Source organism: Doryrhamphus excisus, linkage group LG13 (genome assembly GCF_037039965.1).
Source record: "Doryrhamphus excisus strain RoL-2023G ecotype Guam linkage group LG13, RoL_Dexc_Guam_v1.1, whole genome shotgun sequence".
NCBI classification, from domain to species: domain Eukaryota; kingdom Metazoa; phylum Chordata; class Actinopteri; order Syngnathiformes; family Syngnathidae; genus Doryrhamphus; species Doryrhamphus excisus.
This window is the reverse complement of record NC_136369.1, coordinates 3,851,948-3,879,925: the sequence shown is the minus strand read 5'-3', so window position 1 is coordinate 3,879,925 and position 27,978 is coordinate 3,851,948. Positions and strand designations below refer to the sequence as shown.

Here is a 27,978-nt window from a genome sequence, read left to right as displayed (position 1 = left end):
TCTCTCAGATTATTTGACTTTGAGTTATAAGACCACAGAAGGCTCAGTGAATCCATAATGATTCAGTTGAATCACTCTCTTCTTTAGAATGGTTCTCTTAGTGGCAGAAAAGAACACAAAGTGTCCTTTTAAGATCTAATTTCAGCACATACATTGTCAATACAGATCAATGCAAAGTGCCCCCCCTTGCATTTAATCAACATCAACATTTTTTTCCACTCCTCTCCAACCCGAGATCATCAATTATGTCCAGACCAAAAGAAGAAACAATATAGAACCTTTTCCCCCCACACATCTGTTGACTAAGGCTTTGCTCTACACTCTATTTGTATTGTTATTGTGTTGTGGCATACTGTGCTATGTCATTTAGCTCGCTATGTAGCAACAACATGAAGAATATGACTCCGGCTTCAACTGCCACTGTATTTGCGCAGATCAATTATTTACAAAGTTGAATTCTGCAGGAGACAGACCATGAAATCAGCACAGGGAAATGACAAGCTACCACCCATCAAAAGGACCGGCGACAGACATTGTTATCGTCTTTCATTTTTATCTGGGGTGGGAAGCTTTTGTGAAGCAGCTATTAATTTTTTAGTTTCTCGCAGAGTAAATTTTCATTCCTCCCCCTTTTTCCCAAAACTGCTTATTATTTAATGCATTCCTAGTCTCTTTTTCCCCACCCTGAATGTTTTTCCATATACTGTGTTCCACCCTTTGGTACAGCGGTTTTAATTTATTATTTAGAGACAGTGACCCGCAGAGTCACAATCGCACCCATACACATTTCAATGTGATTTTTTTCTGTGGATGTATATATTTTTTATTCTATATTCTTGATTTGATTTTGATTTTCTATATAAGGGGAAACAAAAAATAAACCAGCCACATATTGAGGAAGCTCGGTAATTACTCAGAGCACCCTTTGCCCTTTGCCGTTTGGCAGCTGGGTGAGTGATCAGGGTCTTCAGGGCTTGTCAACCTTTGGCCTTCCTTTGTTTACCTCGCTGATGGCAGCAAATACAACAAGCGTGGGAGGTTGGGGGAGAAACTCAGGTTGGTGTATTCGTTAAATGCGAATAAAATCAGGTTTTTATTTTGATTTTACTCAAGGAAAAAAGTATGTGCATCACAAGTATTGTATGTTGACTGGGGACAAATCAGAAATGGATGGCTTGAAATATATAATATATTATTGAAAAGAAAGACATAAAGGATGGCATGTTTGCATAAAATTGTCTGGAAATAGGTGTTAGCTTTTATTATCCTTTTGGCTATGTTCACACTACAGGTTAATTCTGATTTGCTCATATGTGACCTGTATATGATTTGTTCATGTCTGTGTGAACAGCAGAATTCTGATTTTTTTTTAAATGTGACTCAGACCTCATTCGTAAGGATGTGGCAGTTCACATGCTACTATTCCTAAAATTCTTACTGTCTTTCTTCAGAATCATTAAAAAAATATTGACTCCCTTTGCACAAAATCTATGAAATGCATTAATGAGAGCAGGCTAGGAAAGTGGTGATCAATACTGAAATATCGATACTTTGATACCAGCTCCTTCATGCTGTCAAGTTGATTCTGATTGAAATTCAATCAAAATAGTGATACTTTTGATATGTCAACTACATGATTGTTTTTTTGGTTATTTTATAAAATACCCCACTCTGTGATCATTTGGTGCTTTTCACCTTATTGAGGTGTTGAAAATCTTTGCCGAACTAGTTTTATGCTAATTCACTAATTTTAGGACAGCACTCGACTTCAACCACGGTCATCACATGGACAGCCTGTAAGTATCGGCTGTAACTCCAATTTTGGTTCGCAGTTCAGTGCAAAAATCAGCACAGGGACGACTTGCATTTTGAAAATACTGATTAGTTGGGCCCCCTTTATGTATATGTCATACATCATATATTACAATAAAAACAATACCTACACTGCTCCATTCTCTGGCAGGCCATGTAATGTGTGATAAGTCAAACACAGCGACAGTAGATACAAATAACTTGGGTCTTGCTACAAGAGCCATCTGCCAGGGCTTTGAAGCTAACTTTACCAATTTAAATACTCTTTTCTCTCTCCAGTTCCCATCAATATTTGTTCCAGCTTGTGGCTACAGAGTTACCGTGCTTCAATCAAACTACTGTGTTGGCTGAAGGTCAAACAGGAGAAACACATGTCAATCGCATGTCAAAAAAATTGCAGCCGTTAAAAGAAACTTCCATTTGACAGCCTTACTTAAATGCCTTATTTTTTCGTATGACGTCCATATTGGGTAATATGAGTATAAAGACCACTATAGGGTTGTTAGTTCATGTCTTGAGTGGTCTAATAGTGTTTAAAAAACATATTTAGTGGGTAGTCAATGGGTTGTCTTTGTTTTAACTAAGAAAAAAATACAATTTCTAAATAAGGAATTCTGATTTGCGAAAATTCACTCATCAAAGTCTTGTTGGGAACCAATTAATCATGATAAGCAAGGTATTACTGTAGGTCCTTGCAATCAATGAATGGCTGAAGATAAGGTTGAAGATAATGATCTTGATATAACACTTCTCTAGTGAAGTGTACATTGACATCAATTCAATTCCCAACAGAAATATATGAGCAGCTAGAAATGGATGCCTTCGGAAAGACTAGGAGAGCAAGCGAGTATGCAAATTCAAGTGTCCAGGTTGTACATTTAACATTGGATCTTAAACAGCAGTTCAAGGCAGTCAAATAAATTGAGTTCAGTTGAATTATGGGATTGATATCTGTGATGTATGATTCACGTGTACACATACCAGGAGTGGTATCATGTCATTCCTGTCCCCGGTTGACTCAGGCTTTGAAGCAGCAACACGCCTTGAAAGAGCTCAAACATCAAACTGAAATCTCTGCTCTGTTGAAATGTCTGTGTTTCTGCCTATCTTTATCTCGTTGCGTTTGTCTCAGCTGTCTAACACACACACACACACATATGCACACACACACAACATGATAAATTATAGATTGCTACCTGCCTTTGGGCCATAAGTCGTTTGTTCCCCTTGACTAACGTGTTTACTCTGCCCTGGGCTGGTGATGGTACGGATTTACCATTGATTCAGATTGGTGACTGCAGACGACTGCTTTTGAAAATCCATTCAGCACTTTAATCGATGGGAGTGTAATGAATTAAAAAAGAAGGTTGAGGAGTTAGACTGAGAGATAAGGATTTGGACAGAAACAGTGTCAATGTCATGGTGCTACAAGTTTACTGGAGACGGTGACTTGTCTTACTACCTCATGTGGGCCGTGGATGACTAATATGTCTTTTATGTCCAGTCTCAAGGTTAACTGTTTTGTGAAATAGCATTTCCTTTTATATCGTCGCCAGGGTTCTCAATTAAAGCATAAATCAAGCTGCGGGGAGTCAAGGGAGAGAAGCTGTAAATTTAAACTGGTTTTGCATATAAAGCAAGTGGGATTTTATTTTAGCTTATTGATTTCTGGAAAATGAATTCCCTCAGCAATAATTTTCATCAAATGTCAATGAGGCTATAAACCTGATGTGAGGGCCTCTGTGGAACTCGCTTTTTAATACACTCAAATGTATTTGTCTAGCTCAGCCTGCTATACTCATTCAAACGTTGTTTTGGATGGCAAGAAACTGTAACACGCTTTCATGGAATAGCAATGTTGATTCCCCAATAGAACCATGAAGCAACCTGAAGAATGTCAGTGTACTGTACCTTTATTGTCTATTGATAATGATGGCGGAGTAAAAGGTAAAGAAAAAAATGTGTATTTCTCTGCAGGAGTTTCTGCTCTAAATTAGCTGTACAAGACTCAATATGCTTCATATTTATATGAAATATTGCCGTATGATATGATGTGCTGTTGTGGTATGTACATAAGTGCCACGATACAACAGATGCACGTCACGGTGTTCAACTTCCTGTTTAGCCACATTTGCTGTATGTTGTTTACATTTTGTTGGTGACAAAATTGATTGCAATCTGCACGGCGGTCGAGTGGTTAGCGTACAGACCTCACAGCTAGGAGACCAGGGTTCAATTCCACCCTCGGCCATCTCTGTGTGGAGTTTGCATGTTCTCCCCGTGCATGCGTGGGTTTTCTCTGGATACTCCCGTTTTCTCCCACATTCCAAAAACATGCTAGGTTAATTAGCGACTCCAAATTGTCCATAGGTATGAATGTGAGTGTGAATGGTTGTTTGTCTATATGTGCCCTGTGATTGGCCGGTGGCCAGTCCAAGGTGTACCCCGCCTCTCATCCGAGGGCAGCTGGGATAGGCTCCAGCACCCCCGTGACACTTGTGAGGATAAGCGGTCGGAAATGAATGAACAAAATAGAATCTTTGTTCATTTTCTTGCCTTTTCCTTCTTCGTTTCCTGCTTGGGTGACATCAGTGATTACTTGAGGCAGAAAAACATAAATTACTCCAATTATTTGAGGAATTGTTGCACCATTAGTTGTGATGCCATCTACCAGAGGTGTGGACTCGAGTCACACAACTCAAGACTCAAGTCACAATTGAACTGGACTTGAAAATGTTGACTTTCAATTCAATTTGGATTTTGACATTGACCAACTTAATTCTATTTTACTTGAAATACTCAATATTTTCAGTGAGTGTGTTATGTAAAAGATGCCCCCATTCAAAGTATTTAACTAACGTGAACATTATTTGTACCAAAACACTTTCCCACAGAATCTGCCTGATTGAATGTATCTACTATCAATGTCCTGTCAGGTGTAGGAACAAGCAAAGAGGATGTAGCTTACATTTCTGTGAGCACCAGACTACTGGAGAGTGGCCGGGATGTACTGTATGAACATAGCTTGCATTCCCAAACTATGGAGTCATGGTATTTTATATGGTATATGGTAACCACATCACAGTGCTTAAGCATTCCTTGACCTGTCTTGTCTTAACGTCAGAATTGACTTACACTTTTTACCTGAGACTTGAGGCTCGGGACTAAAGATTTGAGACTTACTTGAGACTTATCCAGCACAATATGGTGCTTTTGTTAGCCCGAGTGTGAGGTATGTAGCAAGCCTCTCTTCAGTGTTTATGGGAGATGTTTGCCGTGAGATGCACTGATAGTTGTTGAGCTTTGGCCCCAGGGAGCATTTACAGTACTTGCTGCTCAGTGGCTTACAAATAAATTGACATACACCGCTGAAAAATCACTTCCTCTGTGTATGTTTGTTTCTCCAGCGCCCAGGGAGTGCGAGGAAGATGAGTTTCAATGCCAAAACGGCTACTGCATTCGTAGCCTCTGGCACTGTGATGGAGACAATGACTGCGGGGACAACAGCGATGAGCAGTGTGGTGGGTACAAACATGTGGTACATGTACATGTTGTCACATGCATATACGATACTTTCATAGTGGCTTTATACTTTTGACTTTGACTTTTTTTCAGACATGCGTAAATGTTCTGACAAGGAGTTCCGCTGCACAGACGGCAGTTGCATTGCTGAGCATTGGTACTGCGATGGAGACACGGACTGTAAAGACGGATCTGATGAGGAAAACTGCCGTAAGTAAACTTAAAATGCATTAACTTCAGGGAGTCATCTCGAAGAGTGTATATAAATGCAAGGTCAAGGTGGTTCAAGGCAAAGACACTGATGCTCAGTGGAGCCAGTAAATAAACATAAATGGTATGCGGCCTACAATGCAGTTTAATACATTACAGGGGATCATGGCAATAGATTGAAACAAAATGCACATACAGTTGAGCACCACACATTTGCATTATTTTTTTTTCAGAAAAAAAATATAATTCACCCTCACCGTTTGCCCACAGTTTTTACATGTTTAAATCTTAATGCTTCCGTACTGCTGTGATCATGTCGAAGTATCCTTGGGCAAGATACTGAACCCCCAGTTGCTCCTGATGCTGCGTCGTTAGTAGGTAAATGTGTCAAAGTTCGGTAGATAGATAGATAGATAGATAGATAGATAGATAGATAGATAGACTTTATTGTCATTGCACAATAACACAGCAGTGAAATTGCCAACAAAATGTCTTTGCCTGGCTCCCGCATAATAATAAATAATAATAATAACGTGGAGAATAAATATTATTCTATTAAATATATTTGCTGGTGGCGGCACGGTGGTCGAGTGGTTAGCGCGCAGACCTCACAGCTAGGAGACCAGGGTTCAATTCCGCCCTCAGCCATCTCTGTGTGGAGTTTGCATGTTCTCCCCGTGGGTTTTCTCCGGTTTCCTCCCACATTCCAAAAACATGCTAGGTTAATTTGCGACTCCAAATTGTCCATAGCTATGAATGTGAGTGTGAATGGTTGTTTGTCTATATGTGCCCTCTGATTGGCTGGCCACCAGTTCAAGGTGTACCCCGCCTCTTGCCCCAAGACAGCTGGGATAGGCTCCAGCACCTCCCGCGACCCTCATGAGGAAAAAGCGGTAGAAAATGAATGAATGAATGTATTTGCTGGTAGACATGGAATGTAACCCAGTTGGGTTCAAGTGCAGATGGCCATGAGTAATATATGGGATGGCATCTGATTGGATATGGAATTGCCACCATTTATACACCATTGCTGTTTTGTAAATGATGGACAAACATGACAACTTGCATATCCTGAAGCAGCCGCATAGCTTGTTCCCTGACTGGCTTTCCGTGTAAGGCCATGATACTGATAATGGTTGGTCAAAGAGGAAGCTTATCTCTTAGCTTCTTAGCTCTTCTATGACTTCTGTCATGATGCTGCAACTATTTTTGCAGCCATAAGACGAAATGTTGCACATAATCATCTTCAGTCAACTTTTCCTTCATTTTTATCTTTGACAGAACTTCAAAGTACTTCCAAGAGTAAAGTTCTGAACCATTTTTCTCAATGCAGTCATCTGTTGACCGTGTGTGTCTTTGTGATTGTACATTTGTGTGTGCATATGTGCAGCCTCAGATGTCATGGCAGCCACCTGCAGCGTTGAGGAGTTCCAGTGTGCATATGGCCGCTGTATCCTGGACATCTATCACTGTGATGGAGACGACGACTGTGGAGACTGGTCAGATGAGTCAGACTGCTGTAAGATGTCCCACACTGACATACAAACCCACTCCACGCATTAGCCAAGCTTGTTTACCATCTTCTGTGGAACCGGCATAGTCGTTGATTGACTGCAGGCCATCGTGAAAAAAATGTATTTTAAAATATTAATGTTACATACGAGAATGTTGTGGTCCTGAGTATCATGTTGCACCCAACCGGCTCTCAGCATCCCTCCGCCTTCACCTCCCATCTCAAATTTGTTACTTCTTTGTTTCACTCGCTCATTGACTATATAACCGCTGGTTTGCTCTCACACACACACGCACACACACACAGGTCTCCCTCTTTGATGTGTTTATCTGCAGTGCGATAAGCACAGCTTCAAGGTTTTCTGTCATCATTTCAACATCACCAAGGTCACAGTAGTCAGTTGAGTGGTTCTCTCTGTTCCTTCTTTCTTCCTTGTCCACGTTTTTAAATAGCGACCATGTTCTTAACTTGTTAAACACAGACACTGGCTACTTTATACACATGCACTTAAATAAAGAAGATATATTTAACCATATTACTTAGCAGTGAGAAAATAGTGTGAACTGTGCTGCACACACACACACACACACACACACTCCTATGAGGCATTCCTCAGGGGTATGACACATCCTCACACAACATTCCATGGTAGTGCATCTCCAGACACATGAAGGGTGCTTTGTTAGAGGAAAAGTGTCTCTCCTCTCTCCCGGTCATGCTAACATGCTAAATGCACGCACATCCACAATACAATGTACATGAAAGTGCAACAAATTAAGTGTGTACGTGTATCACTATGCTGACAATCAACACAAACTTTTGTTGCCTGCAATGCTCTCTTTTTCTCTTTGGGAAAGCCACCTGCTGTTTTGATCATCTCTGGATTCTCTCAGCCAGCTGATAAGCTTGCAGCGGCAGGCGTGAAGCACCTTCCATGTCCCTCTTTCTTTTGCTTTCCTTCCCGCCTTGTCGTATTCTTCATCTTTGGCCCGCTCTTCAAGGGGAGCCAGCATGTGCTGTCAGGAGGAAATATGCCAGAGAAATGCACATACCAGATTTAGGATGCTTGTGTTTGATTTGACTTTAATCTGCCTGTCCACCTCCACCCTCGTCTCTGGCATTTTACAGCATCTCTGTAATTTCAAATCACATGCAGGGATATTGAGTGGGCTATATAAAGGAATGACAGTTAGTTGAAGAGTCAAATACACCATGTGTGCAAAGGTATGTTAATGGTAATGGTAATGGTAATGGTTTTATTTCATTTGAACATGCATCAGATTACAATTGAATGCATCACATAATCAGTTCACAGTTCCACATGTCCAAAAGGAGTAGGAAGAAGCAAAGCTTATTAAATCCTACCCCTCCATCTGATACTTTTACAATCAGTAACTGTTACATTTGTTCACTTCCTGCTTTCCATAATACAGGTTTTTTTTTTTTAATAATGCACCTTGAGACACCTTCATATTTTCAGTACTTTATTACTTCCATACGTTCCTTTTTTGCAAAATGTGGGAAAACTTTTAACTTCATTCATTCCTGACTAGAAATTTGCTATGTATTATTAATTAATGGCAAAATGTATGTTTGTGTGCAGCATCTCATCAGCCATGCAGGTCTGTTGAGTTCATGTGCAGCAGTGGGATGTGTATCAACGCTGGCTGGAGATGTGACGGCGAGTTTGACTGCGATGATCAGTCTGATGAGAAGAATTGCAGTGAGTACCCACATTTGTCAGTTTTGCATGCTAGGATGTATCTATTGTCATTGTCACTGCGGTTTCTTGTGATGCGACTTACCAAATACCGAAATGATTGTCTGCAGCTACGTCCATGTGCACAGCTGACCAGTTTCGGTGTGGAACAGGACGCTGTGTGCGGTTGTCATGGCGATGCGACGGGGAAGATGATTGCTCAGATCGCAGTGATGAAGAGGGCTGTGAGAAAACTGGTGAGACTATGCTGATCATTTTTTCAGAGGCTAAATATAACACGCATTTAAGTTGTCGTCATGACAACAGTGGAGCTCTCAACAAAGTCACAATTTCTTTCAGTTGAGCATCACAGTTGTTGTTTTTAAGAGCCTTATAATCTGACCATTTGCTGGTGAAAAGATGGAAGGTTTTTACTCCACTTATGTTATGTCCTCTAATATTCATACTTAGTACATTAAATCAACTATTGCATCTACTGGGGATGCTACACCTTTCAAAGCCCATCACAAAAACTGATCTATGTGCAGTGGCAAATCCTACATGTCTGCTGTGTCACGTAGGGTTGAGCCGACAAGGGACGAGTCCAAACTAGTCCTCAATCTTCAGTCTGACAGCTTGACACTACAATGATCAATGCCAGCGTGTTTAATCACTTCTTACCCTTACCAAACTTGTTGCTGTTCACAAAAACATGCATGTTAGGTTAATTGGCGACTCCAAAGTGTCCATAGGTATGCATGCAAGTGTGAATGGTTGTTGTGTGTGTGTATATATATATATATATATATATATATATATATATATGTGTTGTATATAATGGTCTATATGTGCCCTGTGAGTGGCTGGCGACCAGTCCAGGGTGTACCATGCGTCCCCCCTTAAGTCAGCTAGGAAGGGCTCCAGCATACCCCCACGACCCCAGTGAGGATAAGCAGCATATAAAATTGATGGATGGCTAGATAATGACTCCAAACACACCTCCAAGATGACAAATGCCTTGCTGAGAAAGGCAAAGGTGATTGAGTGTGGCTAAATATGTCTCCAGACCTGAATAGGACCTGAGCACCCGTGGGGTATTCTCTAGTAGAAGGTACAGGAACACATCCACTTGTTCTATTATGCCATCAGGGAGGCATGGAAGAGGATTCCGGTAACAGCCTGTATAGCTCTAGTGAATTTCATGTCTTCAGTGGGTCTGTGAATGTACCTCGTGTTTTTGTCAGTTCTATTTGCTTACTACGCCGCCACGATGTGCGTGCATGTTTTTACGGGACTTTGTCAATCTTGAGCGGGAGGGGAACGGCATTGATTGGGGGCTAAAGTTTTCCTTCCTGGATTTAAGCCAAAGTTGTGGACAATCTTGCATGAACAATAACGGATTGACCCCAGGTCGTAGCCATTTGGTGTGAGACTCCAATTCCAACAAAGTACTTCCTGTCCTCCAGATAGCAATACCAGTTTCCCACACAGTTTTCTAACCTCTGTAATAGGATAACTGTGTCAAAGGCAGCGCTCAGGTCTAGCAGAACTAAAACTCGGACTTTGCCTGCATCCGTGTTCAGATGGATATCATTTATCATCTTAATCCGAGCTGTCTCAGTTCTACTCTAAAGTTTGTGGACACAAGTCAGTAGGCTGTTGATAAACAACCTTTTCTGAGCCTTTTCCCACTAATTGCAGTTTTAATATGGGCCGCTAGTTGTTCATCAAGACTACTCTTCTTAAGAAGAGGCTTAATGACAGCAGTTTTTAGGGCCTTTGACCTTTTATCTCTGAAGCGAGATGTTAACTAGATGAGTAAGTTGCGGTGGCAAACTGCTCAGCACAGACCTTCGAAATCTAGTGGGTAACACCACGTTGATGGACACAGACTGCAGATGATGTATTGGACCGTTGTGCCACTGACTGGTGTGAACTGTGTCAGCTGGAGCTGAAGAATAGTTATCTGTGTTGGTGAAATGGCATATTTTTTTATATACCTTGAAGTTTGTCATGAAGGAATATTGCGAACTTATTGCGGGGCGCTGAACTGGAGTGTTTTTATTCTGTTAACTGTAGCAAACAGTACACAAGAGTTGTTGGTATACTTATACTACTCAGAAAAATATCTCCCTTGTTCTGTGCAAGATTTGGTTGTAGCTTTTACATATGCCATTTCCATTCGGCTCTTGTGCACGCCTTTTTCTGTGCTATGACACACTCTTTCTTTTGTCCATGTCACATTTTGCCTACTTTTAACCATTCTAAGCTTGACAGGAGCAGTGGTACCCAAAACATTTGCAACACTTTATGTATAAGAACTGAGAATATCATCAACGTTAGAACGTAACAGAAAAGACAAAAGGGATCAGATAAAGCATAAAAGCATAAAACATTGACATTTGAAATATCAACACCCTTAGTGATGATCAGTGTGACTTCTGCTATGTGTTGGTTCCGTCACATGCTGAGCTAGACCAAACATTTCAAGGACAGCAGGGAGTTCCTTAGCATGCCTGTCATTAGCTACATCCACATGCATGTTAAATAACCCAACGGTCAAAATCAGTGCACACAAGGTACTATGGTACCTATTATGTCATTGTATGTATCACCTTGTACTTTGGTACGTGACAAAAAAAACAAACAAAAAAAAACTTAAATTACATTAGGAAAGCAGGAAGTGAACAAATGTAACAGTTACGTACTGATTGTAAAAGTACCAGATGGAGGGGTAGGATTTAATAAGCTTTGCTTCTTCCTACTCCTTTTGGACATGTGGAACTGTGAACTGATTATGGGATGCACTCAATTGTAATCTGATGCATGTTCAAATGAAATTAAACCATTACCATTACCAAGTGAAAGTAATTGTAATTGTCAAATCAAATCTAGGGGGGTTTGCAAATGGTCATATAAAAGTATGTTTTTGGAATGACACACATTGAGACATTTTTTGGATGAGTATATTGTCCCTGAATTTGGCACCCAAAACACCCCCCACAAATCTGGTTTTGTTGAAATGAGGAAGACTCGACTCAATCAGGACAGCTTTCGCTGTGTTTGTGTTGAGCCATGTCTCAGTTAAAAACATAAAATCAAGATTGTAAAAAGGATATACAATTATTATTTTATGGCAGGGGTCGGGAACCTTTTTGGCGAAGAGAGCCATGAAGGCCAGATATTTTAAAATGTGTATCTGTGAGAGCCATATACATTTTTTTAAACATTGAATACAATAAAATGTGTGCATTTTTATGTAAGACCAACAGTTTTAGATAATGGGCTCTAATTACGTAGACCAGGCACACTACCCCACGCCAATGGGGTGTGGCCAGCACACTTTCGTGAGCAGCGCAGTGTCTAATAATAAATCAAATACTTGTTGCCATTAATACAACTTCTGCTGCTGCATAGTTTTGCACCGTACTCAGTATATTTCATTCTTTTGGCCATCTTCGTCAGAAGGCTTGGTTCTGCAGCTTTAGCTATTTGACTAAAGGAGGAAAGTTTATATTTACATGTTTTTTTGACATCTCAATGACCGAGGTAGACTACAGCATTACCCAGTAATAATCAAGTTTTGGTGTTTGACCTGGAAAATATCAGGAAAGATGGATATGGTCGGCCGTATTGCAGCAGAATATAGATGGACGAATTAAAATGCATAAGAAAGTTGTTGATTTTGAATATTATTTTTAACAGTCATTTCTGTGATGTTTACTTTAAAATGTTAGCAAAAATAAATTTTTATTGTGGTAAGAAATGCTTGAGAGCCAGATACAGTCATCAAAAGAGCCCTACCTGGCTCCCGAGCCATAGGTTCCCTACCTCTGTTTTATGGGAAGGATAAGCGACCTAGAAAATGAATGAACTTATATACGTATAAGATGAGGCGTATGCCAGAAACATCTCTATAGTGATACATTCATGCTCAACTCTGTAGCTTTTTCTAATTGAAGTTTGTAATTTCAAAAGTTGTCTGCACCCTCGTTAGACTCTCACTGCTCCTATTGTGTCATTCCAAGCATCTACTTGTTTGAGAGCAAACACTCACAGGTTGTGACTTGCTCTTTAAGATAGCTGGGCATTTAGCAGCTTCAGTGACTGAAATGGTATACTTTATCTGTCAGGTCAAAACCACCCAAAGTACTTTTGTATTTTTACAAGTAAAGCAAAACAGCAAATTATCACACAGCGCTGTAAATAACCAGCAAATCTCATCATTTTGCTGTATGTTGTACTGCTTGTCAGTGTAATAAAAATCTAATTGAATCTATTGAGAACATTATCTTGTTTAGTTGTGTTTACTTTGTTTAATCTACCGTAATATACGTACATATTTTTTGACTAGCAAAGTACAGTGGAACATTGGTTAGTGTCGTTAATTTGTTCCAGAAGGCCCACCTCTAACCGTAAGAAATCATGTAAATCCAAATCAAATTAATTTGTTCCAGAAAGCCAACAATGTAAACGCAATGCAATTATAGTTTTACATGCAGAAAACACTTTGCAATTTTCTATATCGTTTGACCTCATTGGGGTCACAGCCAATCACAGACCTAACTTCCTCCTGACTTTCATTTCTAGATTCCTGTCTCTCTATATTTATGTCTGATTTGCATTTAATTAAATATTCTGATTAATTATGTCATGTGAAAGGACACCATGTGTGTTATGTCTCTCTTTGTGTTCCGATCTAGTTCAACTTGCCATAATTAGAAGTCCCTGAGTGTCCTCTCATAGACATTTATGTAAGCTGCTAATTAACATCCCATGTAGTAATTAACCCATCAGTGGTTCAATATGAATGATGACTTGCGTGGGGAAAATAGTTAATGTACTTAAGCACTAATGTAATATCTAAGCCAGTTAATGCAGTAAAAGTGTTTTTACGGTTCCTGGGATGTAATCATATGGTCTATAGAGACAATCAAATAGAGAAAGACATGCAAGGAAATGTTGTTTAACTTGAATCTTCTTTGTCCGATTTAGAAGAAAGAGACCACAACAAGCACGGAAACAAAACGGGTTGCCTCATGGGAAACATCTTAAACAACTTTTAGGCGTCTCACGGTATTTGACCACATTGTTTTGTCAACACTAAATTGAATGGAGGTTCTGTCGGTGTCCCTGCAGAGACGTCCCCTTGTGCCCCGGACCAGTTTCAATGTGGGAATGGACGCTGTATTGGTCAGAGGAAGGTGTGCAATGAGGTCAACGACTGTGAAGATGGGACTGATGAACTCCCACACCATGAATGTCGTGAGTGGACATTTAACACGATTGCAAACATCTTCGTATACTAATACTCATGGCAATGTAGAATAGTATTCAAGTCATCCACAACGTGTTTACCTGGACTGTTTCCATGTACTGTAGGTCCACGCTCCAGTGATGGTAACTGTAATCAAAATAACGGCGGTTGCTCCCAGAAGTGTCAGATGGTTAGAGGACTGGTCCAGTGCACCTGTCACACTGGATACCGACTGATGGATGACGGCAGATCCTGCCAAGGTATGTGTCTATGTGTGTGTGTGTGTGCTTAGCTTTGTAGTAACACAAAAACATTAGACATAGACAACATTAACGGTAAAACATATTGTTACTCAAAATAAAGGATGTGCACATTAACCAGCAGTTCTGATTTCAAGGTTTCTTTCTGTAAAACGACGATTATCAAAGTCGAGAAAATCTTAAAATAAAAGCATCCTTTGCTGTAGGACTTTAATTAGTAAAATACTGAACCCGCCAGCAGTTCTTTCAAACAACTCCCTCTTTTCTATGGCCTCTGTGGTGTCTTCCAGATGTGGACGAGTGTGCTGAGGAAGGATACTGCAGCCAGGGTTGCACCAACATAGAAGGCGGCTTCCATTGCTGGTGTGTTCAAGGCTATGAGCTGCGGCCCGACAAGCGGAGTTGCAAGGCCCTGGGTAAAGAGCAAGTGCACTATGTTTCAACTTTGACATGAGACCGCAAAGAACAGGAAAAGTTTGACATCTAATGAAAATGTGGTTGCATATTGTTTATGTTTTCTTCGTAACTGTATCCATTCGCTGGCTCCGAAGCTTTGGACCAATTGTGAGGGTCTGGACTAGATTTAGATGCTGTGAGGGCAGAGTTGTGATACATCAGCCCATCAATCTGCTGCAGAGTAAAGTTAAATTCAAATCCCAACTGGCTGTCAGATGCAATGAACCCTGCACTTCATTGAAATAGCTGCCCTTTGTTATTAAAATGAATCCATCCCTACAGAAAACATAAAATTCTTCATTTTGTCGGTCACCTCCCAAGTCTGACTTGTATTAATCTTACAGTATGATTTCCATTTTTCCACCATGTTTCTTTACACAGGTCCAGAGCCGGTGCTGTTGTTTGCCAATCGAATTGATATCCGTCAGGTTCTGCCACACCGTTCTGAGTACACACTGCTTCTCAACAACCTTGAAAACGCCATTGCCCTCGACTTCCATCACAGCCTCGAGCTGGTTTTCTGGTCAGATGTGACACTGGACCGCATCATGAAGGCCAACCTCAATGGGTCCAATGTGGAAGAGGTTGTGTCCACCGGCCTGGAGAGCCCAGGTGTGCCCTAATAGGATGCTGACTTTGATATCGGACAGTACTTTGGTTAAAATCAACCAAAATAAATTCATTTATCGTTTCCTAATGCAGGCTAATCTTAACTACAGCATTTAGAACACGGGTGCTCACACTTTCTCGGCATGCAAACTACTTTTAAAATGACCAAGTCCGAAAGAGCTACCTTTTACTATAAATATAGAAAATATATTTATTTGCTACATTTATGAATATGAGTATTTATTTACATATCGAATTGTGCATGTATATCAGGGATGCATGCACTTTTTGCATGCAAATTACAAGTCAAAATGATGTACCTCTTTGTATAAAAAAGATAATTACACGTAAGTGCTTAACGTACAGTATGTGTACATAACCTGAGTAGTCTTTGAGCGAGAGGCAGACTCCACCCTGGACTGGTCGCCAGCCAATCACAGGCATTTATAGCATTTCTCTCTCAATCAGGTGGGCTGGCTATTGACTGGATCCATGATAAACTGTACTGGACAGACTCCGGAACCTCCCGCATTGAGGTGGCCAACTTGGATGGGACCCATCGCAAGGTGCTGCTGTGGCAGAACATGGAGAAGCCCCGGGCCATCGCGCTGCACCCTATAGAGGGGTATGAGCTCAAACTCACAGTCACTAACTGATTCGGAGCAGATGGTTTCAAATGTGCACACTATCCTCTCTGGATGTGTCCCAGTTGTAGCGCAGTTCCAGTGCTGGGATTAGAGTTTGGCAGTACTCCTTTGCCCACAGGCGTGCATCTGTGTGGCGTAAAGATTTCCTAAAAGAAACAGTGGCTAAGACTCCCTTACTTTGTGTTGCAGCGGCAGGACGGAGAATATAAAATGAAGACACATTTATTTTGTTATGGTAGTCAGTTCTTCATATTCATCACCAGCGATATAAACCAGCAACCTAATGTGTCGGTACATTGTCCTTTTCAGTAAGATCTACTGGACTGACTGGGGCAACACACCTCGCATTGAGTATGCCAACATGGATGGCTCCAATCGGCGAGTCATCGCAGACACACACTTGTTCTGGCCCAATGGCTTAACCATCGACTATGCAGGCCACCGCATGTATTGGGTAGACGCCAAGCACCATGTCATCGAAAGAGCCGACCTGGATGGGCGTAATCGCAAAGCTGTCATCAATCAAGGTAAATGATAAATTTTTTGGTATGCTTTTAAAATCCAGTCCACATATGGTCGCTCCTGGAATGATGAAATAAACTTGGATGAGGACATGATGCCTGTAATGTAATCTATTCACTGCATGTCTTTTCTTCCTCTTACAGTAATTGTTGTAGTCTGTTTATAATAAAAGACCCAAATTGATCTACTAGTTAAAATAAAGGCCTATTTTACGCATACCTCTCTCAGTTATACATGCACACACACTCATCATTATACCATACAATTGGTGCAATACTTCTGTGAAAAACTATATGAATGTTTTACTGACGTAAACACAATTTGCAGCGTAAGCTTTTTGTTTGCCTTTACGTATTTGTTGCTTTCTGTGTGCTCAAATTAGGGATCTGGGAATGATATGTAAGCAGGCCAAGTATTGATCTGTTTTATTGTGCCTACTTCATCTTTTTTGATACTTCAGCCTACACTGTAAGGATGGCAATGTGACAATGTTACCCTGCAACAATGCAGCACGCTGCCTGCACCATTTGTAAGCTCAGCTAGGGAGAAAAATGATAACAAATATAGCTGAAGCTTAATGCAAATACAGTAAAGTCTCGTTATATCGATATCGGTTATAACGAATTACTGCTTATTACGATACTATTTTCATTTCCCGGCAAATTTCTAGTCTTTTATGATATAATTAGCTCCGTTAGTGCGATACCCGGTTATTATGATAATCCGGTTACTACGATGCCCTTTTCATCTCCCGCCAGCCAATTTGGTCTGCTTATATCGATACAAAAGCAGCTTAAATCAATCTTTGCTTAAGGATTTCAATACCAAAAAAGAACACGGCGAACGGCTGCTTCCAGTCAACTTTATTTTTCACACTTCCACCACCAGAGCGCAGCACACACACCGATTCCCGCACTTCCTGGTTCACAGGTCATGCTCAACCCGCCCCACATAGCTGGCCAAACACATGCCTGCAACAGAAGAACCAACTGACATAGCATACACACCTATTCCAACGAAGACACAAGCGTACAAATACATGTATTTAATTGTGTTGTATTCAGATATCTTTTTATCGCTTGCAATAATCACTGTTTTTCATATGTACATGCTGGCGTTCGTGGTTTCTCTCGTGTGTATACGTAGATTCTATACACACGAGAGAAACCACGAACGCAGTTGGTTCTTCTGTTGCAGGCATGTGTTTGGCCAGCTATGTGGGGCGGGTTGAGCATGACCTGTGAACCAGGAAGTGCGGGAATCGGTGTGTGTGCTGCGCTCTGGTGATGGAAGTGTGAAAAATAATGTTGACTGGAAGCAGCTGTTCGCCGTGTTCTTTTTTGGTATTGAAATCCTTAAGCAAAGATTGATTTAAGCTGCTCGACATTGTTCTATACCAGGGGTCGGGAACCTTTTTGGCGAAGAGAGCCATGAAGGCCAGATATATTAAAATGTGTATCTGTGAGAGCCATATACATTTTTTTAAACATTGAATGCAATAAAATGTGTGCATTTTTATGTAAGACCAACAGTTTTAGATAATGGGCTCTAATTACGTAGACCAGGCACACTACCCCACGCCAATGGGGTGTGGCCAGCACACTTTCGTGAGCAGCGCAGTGTCTAATAATAAATCAAATACTTGTTGCCATTAATACAACTTCTGCTGCTGCATAGTTTTGCACCGTACTCCGTAGACGTATTTCATTCTTTTGGCCATCTTCGTCAGAAGGCTTGGTTCTGCAGCTTTAGCTAGGTGACTATTTGACTAAAGGAGAAAAGTTTACATTTACATGTTTTTTTGACATCTCAATGACCGAGGTAGACTACAGCATTACCCAGTAATAATCAAGTTTTGGTGTTTGACCTTGAAAATATCATCAGGAAAAATAGATATGGTTGGCCAAATTGCAGCAGAATATAGATGAACGAATTAAAATGCATAAGAAAGTTGTTGATTTTGAATATTATTTTTAACAGTCATTTCTGTGATGGTTTACTTTAAAATGTCAGCAAAAATAAATTTTTATTGTGGTAAGAAATGCTTGAGAGCCAGATACAGTCATCAAAAGAGCCCTACCTGGCTCCCGAGCCATAGGTTCCCTACCTCTGTTCTATACTATAGAACAATGTCGAGTGCATTATTGCCCACTTTTAATGCAGTTTGGCGCAGGATCGGATATATCGACAGTCCGGTTATATCGATATTTTTTCCGACTCCCGACGATATCGATATAACAAGACTTTACTGTATATAACCGTTCATTGTGTTTGACACAGTTTCGGTAGTATATCGACAAAACACTGGAATTGCAATGGACTATAATTGGCATTTACTGGTATTTATAATCTTGCTACAATCAGAAAAGGCTTTGTTATTGGAGTGTCATGGTGCTGCTCCTAACTGCATTAAATTCACCAGAAAAAAAGAGGAACCCAGCGGGAATGGGCAATGTTTCCACCAACAAACTAAAGCTACGTATGAAACACCCATATTTTAACACCAACATTTTAATTCTGCATTCACAAATGAATAAAAGTGACTGAAGCAGAAGCTACAATCTCCAAGATAGACGTACTTAGTGTGCTAATTCAACATCAATCCACACAGGTAAAATATGTATACATACTAAATGATCATTAAAAAAAGTGCTTCTACTTTTACTCTAGACGCTGCGGTATATAACACGGTGACAGTTTACAACAGAAGTAAAGGTGCCATGTGAATATAAAGTGGGCGTTATTGTATATACAGTAAATATTACCTATATGCGTTTTGCATTTGAAAGTCTGTTTATTTAGTGTTCATTTTTTTATCAGCTATAAAGCGCAAGCAACAGTCAGGATTATTTGAGAGTTCGTTTGTGTGTGTGTGTGTGTGTGTGTGTGTGAGTGTGGTTGGAGGGGGGTCTGCGTGTGCGTGCATTGTCCGTGTGAGCACTCCTTAATGATGTGTGCTCTCAGGATAAAAGGCTGTAATTGGCCCTGTCCTTTCTCCAGAGCCTCTGTTTGCTCAGACAACACACAGGACAAATGGAACGTGCGTGTGTCTGTGTGCACATTTCTGCTGCTTGAGCTGCTGTGCCAAGGAATGTTAATGAGTGTCTACTTCCCTACACCTATAGTTGTGTTGTGCGACTTTGCGAGCTGGATGAGTGCCAAATTCCTGGAGCTGGACAGTGGACGGGGTGGCAGTTGAATGCCCTACCAGCTTACACACCTGTGCACCCACTAGATGGGTGGGGGGTTGTGAACTTGATCTTGGAGTACATGGAGTACATGCGCCTGAAGATACTCTATACGACAGATGTCTCTTTTGTTGCCTTTTGCTCTCCTCAGGGTGTAGTCAATTGAGCAGCATAACAGCACCCCCTTGTGGAAGGTTCTGACTGACCTGTATGGCAAGAATGTGACATGTAGTTTGATTAAAGTTACTCGATCCATCATGCTTTAACTGAGACCACTGTCACTTGACGCTTATTGCAATGTGCAATGTTGTGGTTGAAAAAGTAAAAAATATAGATTTATGTTGTCAACCATTAAGCGCCATGAACTCATGTACTGCCAAGTACACAGAAAAATGCGGTTCAAAGCCCGAAGAGAGACCACCAGTAAGCTGACATATTGTCGCATACACTCTAATCCGAGCTGATTTATGTCCATCTGGAAGCAGTGCTGCATTACTTACGTCAGAGATCAACAGAGAGGGTGACAAATTCAATTGTGGTGTGAGAGCAGTGAGGGGTGCCACATGTAGGTTAAAGGGGACATTACTGTGACGGCTTGGTGTGGCGCTTGATGCCCCGTCAGCCTGCAGCTGCTCGCCCAGCTGTCCCGGAAAGAACGAGAGCGGAGGGGGGATGAAGCGTGTGTGTTGATGACATGGAAGAAGGTGACCATGTCAAAGCTATCTGCCTCTACGGCTGTAAGTGAGGTGGAAGAGGGTGTATTATTTGTCTCCCTCGTGTTAAGATAAGATCAGTAAACGCACACAGACAGCCGGTATCACCTCAAGCACACCTGGGCCAGGTTGGAAGGATCAAAAGACACAAAATTCTCTCACCTCAAAAGTCAGTGTGAGAAAACACATTACAGTACATACAGTGCATCCGGAAAGTATTCACAGCGCTTCACTTTTTCTACATTTTGTCATGTTACAGCCTCATTCCAAACTGAATTAAATTAATCTCTTACCTCAAAATTCTACACAAAATACTCCATTATGACAATGTGAAAAAAGTTTTTTTTGACATGTTTTGAATTTATTAAAAATAGAAAACAAAAAAATCACATTTACATAAGTATTCACAGCCTTTGCTTAATACTTTGTTGATCCACCTTTGGCAGCAATTACAGCCTCAAGTCTTTTTGAATATGATCCCACAAGTTTAGCACACCTATTTTTAGGCAGTTTTGCCCATTCTTCTTTGCAATAAGTCTCAAGCTCCATCAGGTTGGATGGGAGACGTCTGTGCACAGCCATTTTCAGATCTCTCCAGAGATGTTCGATCGGATTCAAGTCTGGACTCTGGCTGGGCCACTCCAGGACATTCACAGAGTGGTTCTGAAGCCAATCTTTTGAGATCTTGGCTGTGTGCTAATGTCTACTGTCCCTATGGTCAAGGTACATGACCAGTCTACTGAGGTCAAGAGCGCTCTGGAGCAGGTTTTCATCCAGGATATCTCTATATATTGCTGCATTCATTTTTCCTTCTATCCTGACTAGTCTGCCAGTTCCTGCTGCTGAAAAACATCCCCACAGCATGATGCTGCCACCACCATGCTTCACTGTAGGGATGGTATTGGCCTGGTGATGAGCAGTGCCTGGTTTCCTCCAAACATGGCGCCTGGCATTCACACCAAAGAGTTCAATCTTTGTCTCATCAGACCAGAGAATTTTGTTTCTCATGATCTGAGAGTCATTCAGGTGCTTTTTGGCAAATTCCAGACGGGCTGCCATGTTCCTTTTACTAAGGAGTGGCTTTCGTCTGGCCACTCTACCATACAGGCCTGATTGGTGGATTGCTGCAGAGATGGTTGTCCTTCTGGAAGGCTCTCCTCTCTCCACAGAGGAACGCTGGAGCTCTGACAGAGTGACCATCGGGGCCTTGGTCACCTCCCTGACTAAGGCCCTTTTTCCCCGATCGCTCAGTTTAGAAGGCCGGCCAGCTCTAGGAAGAGTCCTGGTGGTTCCAAACGTCTTCCATTTATGAATAATGGAGGCCACTGTGCTCATTGGGACCTTCAAAGCAGCAGAAATGTTTCTGTATCCTTCCCCAGATTTGTGCCTCAAGACAATCCTGTCTCGCAGGTCTACAGACAGTTCTTTTGACTTCATGCTTGGTGTTTGTGCTCTGACATGCACAGTCAACTGTGGGACCTTATATAGACAGTTATTATATTTCCAAATCATGTCCAATCAACTGAATTTACTGCAGGTGGACTCCAGTTAAGCTGTAGAAAGATCTCAAGGATGATCAGTGGAAAAAAGATGCACCTGAGCTCAATTTTGAGCTTCATGGCAAAGGCTGTGAATACTTATGTAAATGTGATTTTTTCGTTTTTTATTTTTAATAAATTCAAAACATTTCAAAAAAACCTTTTTTCACATTGTCATAATGGAGTATTTTGTGTAGAATTTTGAGGTAAGAGATTAATTTAATTCAGTTTGGAATGAGGCTGTAACATGACAAAATGTAGAAAAAATGAAGCACTGTGAATACTTTCCGGATGCACTGTATGTATGTATAGTATGTAATAGTAATCTTATTTTGCAGTAATATCTCTTGTGACCTATATCTGCTTTTGGTAGCTCTGGCAACAACGGCTCTGACCAGGCCTTTTCACAGTGACATCCTCATACAGCGCAGTGCTGATTGGTTGTGAAGTCATGGGGGAACAAGTCACAAATTCCATCTCTTATGAGTGTGCTTTAATAAGTAACCGCTGTTCTGTTAAATGTTCCAATTAGGTCTTTTGTCTTTCCCTTAGGTCTTCCTCACCCATTTGCCATCACAGTGTTTGAAGACAGCCTCTACTGGACTGACTGGCACACCAAGAGCATCAATAGTGCCAATAAATTCACCGGCAAGAACCAAGAGATCATCCGTAACAAGTTGCACTTTCCCATGGACATCCACACCTTGCACCCCCAGAGGCAACCTGAAGGTCTGGTCTCAACTATGTTGGATGCACGGAAAAAAACATCTGTTTATTATTGTTATTGTCCCAATCATAGTCAATGCCCACATTTATATACCAATGAGCATCGGGTAAGAATAGCAAATAAAACTGTTTAACATAAGTTGTTCTAAAGAGAAAGTCGGGCGTTTCTTGAATCAGCAAAATTCTGCATTCTTGTCTTCATTCATAGAAGTGTATTTGTAACTTCTTGTTGACCCAGTGATACATATACAGTATGTGAAATATTCATCCACTCCACAGAATTGCTATTGACTGTATTGGTACGGAAATAAGACTCACATTTCAGACTTTGAACTCATTTGTTTTATTGCTGTCTGTGTTTGATTCCCCTGTAGGAGGCAAAAATCGCTGTGGCGCCAACAATGGAGGCTGCAGCCACTTGTGTCTCCCTAGCAACAAGACCTACACCTGTGCTTGTCCAACTGGCTTTAAGAAGGTGGACCACTACAATTGTGCCAACAGTGAGTTTCTCAGTTTTGCTTATTCAAACTGTGCTATATTAGTGTGTGTGTGTGTGTGTGTGTGCGTGTGTGTGTACAGTGGTGTGAAAAAATGATTTCTTCTGAACAATAGGTGGGAAAGTTAATGATGAATCGTTTCACTTAAATACTCCATTTAGTGTTCAGTTGTGTTGTCAGTGACTAATATTTACGGTTGTTTGATGATCTGAAACATTTAATTGTGACAAATGTGCCAAAAAAAATAAGAAATCAGACTACTATATGAACAAACTGATGAATGGATGGGGGTTCAGGAGGTTTATGCAGTTCATTTCAAGTTCAGTTCCACCAATAGTTTACAAAGTTTAACTTGCATTGTGCTCACTTTGTGTGGTCAATCTGTAGAATAAAATACTTTCTTTAATTTAATTATTGAATCATGTATGTAGTATGTAAATTTGTACCTTTTGTGTATGTCAGTGATTTGTGTTGTTTTCATTGTTGACCCATTGTTAAAATAGAAGACTGACAAAAGACCTTTGGTCTTTAATCAGGTCTTGACAAGTTCCTGCTTTTTGCCCGAAGGACGGACATCCGACGAATCAGCTTTGACACAGAGGATATGTCAGATGATGTCATCCCGCTGGCTGATGTGCGCAACGCTGTGGCACTGGACTGGGATGCCAGGGACGGCTACATCTACTGGACTGATGTCACCACCGACTCCATCAACAGAGCCCTGTGGAATGGCAGCAAACAGGAGGTGAGCGACGGCCAAAGAATGCCCACGTGGCCCCGCTTCTCATCCAACCTACGTTGGCGTTGCAAGGCTGAAAGGAATCGTCTGGTGCCATCTACAGTTGTAATCTAGAAGCACACTTTGTATTGCTACTGGGTTCAGCTTACAACTATTGACTCGTTCAACCCAGTAGTCAGCTGGTAAACTATGCTGACATATAAATTAATTTCACATTCATTTCCAACCAACTAAAGCATAATTCAGCTGTTACTCTTGGTGAGACCATGGAATCACTATAATATATGAATAGATATGACACAGCCTACTGTTATTATATTGTTACAGCTTCTAATTTGCATTTATTTTGCTTCTGCTTTTTCAGTTGGTGGTGGACACCAGTCTGGAAAGTCCTGCAGGTTTGGCTATTGACTGGGTGACCAACAAACTCTACTGGACTGATGCTGGTAACTGGCCTAATTTTTTTTTTTTTTTTTTAATTTTGTTTTTTTTTTCATTCATTTATTCATTTTCTACCGCTTTTCCTCATGAGGATTGCGGGGGTGCTGGAGCCTATCCCAGCTGTCTTGGGGCGAGAGGCTGGTCGCCAGCCAATCACAGGGCACATATAGACAAACAACCATTCACACTCACATTCATACCTATGGACAATTTGGAGTCGCCAATTAACCTAGCATGTTTTTGGAATGTGAGAGGAAACCGGAGTACCCGGAGAAAACCCACGCATGCACGGGGAGAACATGCAAACTCCACACAGAGATGGCCGAGGGTGGAATTGAACCCTGGCCTACTAGCTGTGAGGTCTGCGCGCTAACCACTCAACCTCGTTTTTTTTTTTTTTCATTTATAATTTCATTTTTTTAAAGTTTGGTGATCCGGCACACCGAGCGGCAATAATGCTGCCTAACACCCACCAATAGGAAGCCGGTGAACCTCCTGGTTCACTGTGTTCAAAGTGACGAGCGCACAGTACAAAAGGCGTCTGGACCACGTACTATGCGAGTGATGTGCTCCCTCTCGCACTTGGCTCCGTAAAAAACCTACAGACTAAAAACACAAAATGACTGAGACTCAAGTAAAAGAATAAATCGATCCTATGCCAACATTGAAGCAGCAAACAAATGCGAGAGGCGGGGTACACCCTGGACTGGTGGCCAGCCAATCACAGGGCACATATAGACAAACAACCATTCACACTCACATTCATACCTATGGACAATTTGGAGTCAGGAAGTAATTTACCTTTGAAAATAATCTGAATTGAGAACCATTGGGAACCGGAATCGAAATGAGTAATCAGAACCGGAATCACTGACATTCAAATGATGGCCAACCCTACTCGTAGGACATTACACTGTAAAGTAAAACATGTGTTTGGTGACCCAGGTACAGATCGCATCGAGGTCTCGAATGCAGATGGGAGTATGCGGACAGTGCTTATATGGGAGAATCTTGACCGACCAAGAGACATTGTTGTCGACCCAATTGGAGGGTGAGGTTATTGAAAGGATGTTTAATCACTACTTTTAAGGGCATTTCTCACATATCCTTCCTTTCTTTATAGTTTAATGTACTGGACTGACTGGGGTGCCAACCCAAAGATTGAATGTGCTGGGATGGACTCTACTAATCGGATAGTCATCATATCTTCCAACTTGACGTGGCCCAATGGACTTGCCATTGACTATGAAACTAAACGCCTGTACTGGGCAGATGCTGGCATGAAGACCATTGAATACGGGAACTTTGATGGCTCCAACCGACAGGTAAGGGTCACTTTTATGAGTTTATAGAAGATTGTCCAAGCAGTGGTTACACTGAAACGTCTCTAAGTTCCTATATATTGTGCTGTCCAGGTTTTGATTGGAAGCCAGCTGCCTCACCCCTTTGGCCTCACAGTGCATGAAGACATGCTGTACTGGACGGACTGGCAGTCTAAGAGCATCCAGAGCGCTAACAAGCTCACCGGTTTGGGTCGGCATACGCTTGCAGAAAACTTGGAGAACCTCATGGATATTCATATGTTCCAGAGGCACCGTGAAACAGGTGTGTGTAAGGGTGATTCTCCTGGAAAGGGGTACCAGCGAGGGTGCCGTCACTTCCAGGGGCATGATGCACGGGCTACAGTGAAATATATCAGTAAAATATATCAAAATGTGTTATTTCCTTGCAACAAGTGATAACTTTATTTTAATATGCAAATTGGTTAGAAAATAAGAACCTTAATTTGTCCACGCTTTTGGTCCACCTGTCAGGAGAGTGACCCATATGTGAGAACATCAGAGTGGTCTGCCACATTTTTAACCCGATAAGAAGTAAACCATCTTCTATTGCTTGAAGCAACTCTTTTGATAGTCTGGAGCTGTCTGTGTGAAATCCAGTGCAAGGCAGTGCCTGTGTTGGTCTGTGAAGGTGTTTTTTACTGTATTGTTATGAAGGTTGGCTGCATTGTGGATAAAAAGGCAAATGTGCCAAATCTTTTATTTAATATGCATTAAACCAGGGGTGGTCAAACTGTGGCCCGTGGGCAATATCATGCCCACCAAGCGTCTTATTCCGGCCCAAAAGGTATTTCCAGATTCCTTTTTTTAAACCTTTAACATCAAAACTGTTGCTGGCAACATGACTTGCAGTGCTATTGTAGCATGCTTGAGTCTTGTGAATAAAAAAATGCAATCCGAAGCTTATACAAAACACACACAAAGTAACCTGCCTACTGCACCATGTGAACGTACAAACGCGCAATACCCATGCCAAAAAACACCGCCGCAGGGCATGCTGGGTAGCTTGTGGTACTCTTTCTCCCAACATTTTTGCTTAATTGCAAAATATGTTGATATTCTTGATACATACTCTTGATAACCAATGTTTTACTGTTTATAGTTCATACTGTTGTTGCAGCTGGACTATGCAGAAATAACAGGGAAATAACAGTTTTAAGTGGTTAAGTGGTTTTATTTTGTTGCACCATGTGCAAACAAGTGAGCTGTTCTGTTTGATGGCCCCTCCGCCAAATGTGGCATAAAAGTCAGTTTGCCCACCCTGCATTAAACACATTACCTTTAGTGTTGTACTTTTATAGTGTGTACTTTTATTAATGTGTTTAGAATATGTGTATATATGTTTATATAAAACCAAACAGCATACTAGAGCTGTTATAATACAGTATTTAGTAGTAGTGAGGCTGAGAGCGCCGGTAAATTATAGTAAAATAAGTCTTGATCCATGGCTGAGAAAGCAGAACCTCAGGGCTCATATTTACAGTGCTATGAAAAAGTTTGGGCCAACAACTAGTGATTTATAAAGGAAAATCTTGAAAATGATCAGGGGCGCCCAAACCTTTTCATACTACTGTATCTAATATGTCCGTTTTTTTTCTTTATTCCCTGAAGGCTGTCATGTCAACAAGCAGTTTCTGTTTTCCCCACTACCACAACTATCGATTGAACTCTGATGACCTATAAATTAGTGTGTTTTATATTTTTCTACCTGTAGTCCACAACCCGTGTGCAGTGAATAACGGAGGCTGTAGCCACCTGTGTCTTCTGGCTCCTGCTCCCAAAGCCTACAGCTGTTCTTGTCCCACCGGGATCAACCTTCAGTCAGATGGAAAGACCTGCACACCCGGTATGAAACATATTTGTGTATTTCAGAGACACACATCCAAACGACCCAATTTCCAACAAGAGTTGTCATAATAATGTCAATAAGTCATTTTTTTCCAAATGCAGGGATGAGCAGCTTCTTGATCTTTGCACGGAGGACAGACATTAGAATGGTTTCTTTGGACATCCCTTACTTTGCCGATGTGGTTCTTGCTGTCAACAGTTCCATGAAAAACACCATTGCCATTGGTGTTGACCCAAAAGATGGTTTGTGTGTCCTTCCAAGAAGAAATTGTGAGCTAAGCTCCTGTTCGCGTACGTCAGAGTTAAAGCTTTACGTTGTATTGTTGCATCTTCTGCAGGAAAGGTGTATTGGTCTGACAGCACACTGAAAAAAATCAGCAGAGCCAACATTAATGGAACAGCTGATGAAGACATCATATCTACAGGTATGCTCACTTATTT

General features: G+C 41.2%; 1 protein-coding gene across 3 annotated transcripts in view; it reads left to right on the top strand.

Moving 5' to 3' along the window:
* The window catches only part of lrp4 (low density lipoprotein receptor-related protein 4), a 113,438-nt gene that overhangs the window by 71,256 nt on the left and 14,204 nt on the right, over window positions 1–27,978 (top strand). For all 3 annotated transcript variants that reach the window (XM_058088486.2, XM_058088485.2, XM_058088487.2), the window contains exons 4-24: window positions 5,220–5,333; window positions 5,428–5,544; window positions 6,935–7,063; window positions 8,661–8,780; window positions 8,888–9,013; window positions 13,896–14,021; window positions 14,139–14,273; window positions 14,564–14,689; window positions 15,111–15,341; window positions 15,807–15,963; window positions 16,295–16,512; window positions 22,499–22,675; window positions 23,047–23,172; window positions 23,706–23,914; window positions 24,273–24,354; window positions 25,295–25,400; window positions 25,473–25,674; window positions 25,765–25,954; window positions 27,404–27,535; window positions 27,640–27,780; window positions 27,876–27,962. In XM_058088486.2, coding sequence (XP_057944469.2) covers window positions 5,220–5,333; window positions 5,428–5,544; window positions 6,935–7,063; window positions 8,661–8,780; window positions 8,888–9,013; window positions 13,896–14,021; window positions 14,139–14,273; window positions 14,564–14,689; window positions 15,111–15,341; window positions 15,807–15,963; window positions 16,295–16,512; window positions 22,499–22,675; window positions 23,047–23,172; window positions 23,706–23,914; window positions 24,273–24,354; window positions 25,295–25,400; window positions 25,473–25,674; window positions 25,765–25,954; window positions 27,404–27,535; window positions 27,640–27,780; window positions 27,876–27,962 — 3,051 coding nt within the window. The remainder of the gene's footprint in view (window positions 1–5,219; window positions 5,334–5,427; window positions 5,545–6,934; window positions 7,064–8,660; window positions 8,781–8,887; window positions 9,014–13,895; window positions 14,022–14,138; window positions 14,274–14,563; window positions 14,690–15,110; window positions 15,342–15,806; window positions 15,964–16,294; window positions 16,513–22,498; window positions 22,676–23,046; window positions 23,173–23,705; window positions 23,915–24,272; window positions 24,355–25,294; window positions 25,401–25,472; window positions 25,675–25,764; window positions 25,955–27,403; window positions 27,536–27,639; window positions 27,781–27,875; window positions 27,963–27,978) is intronic.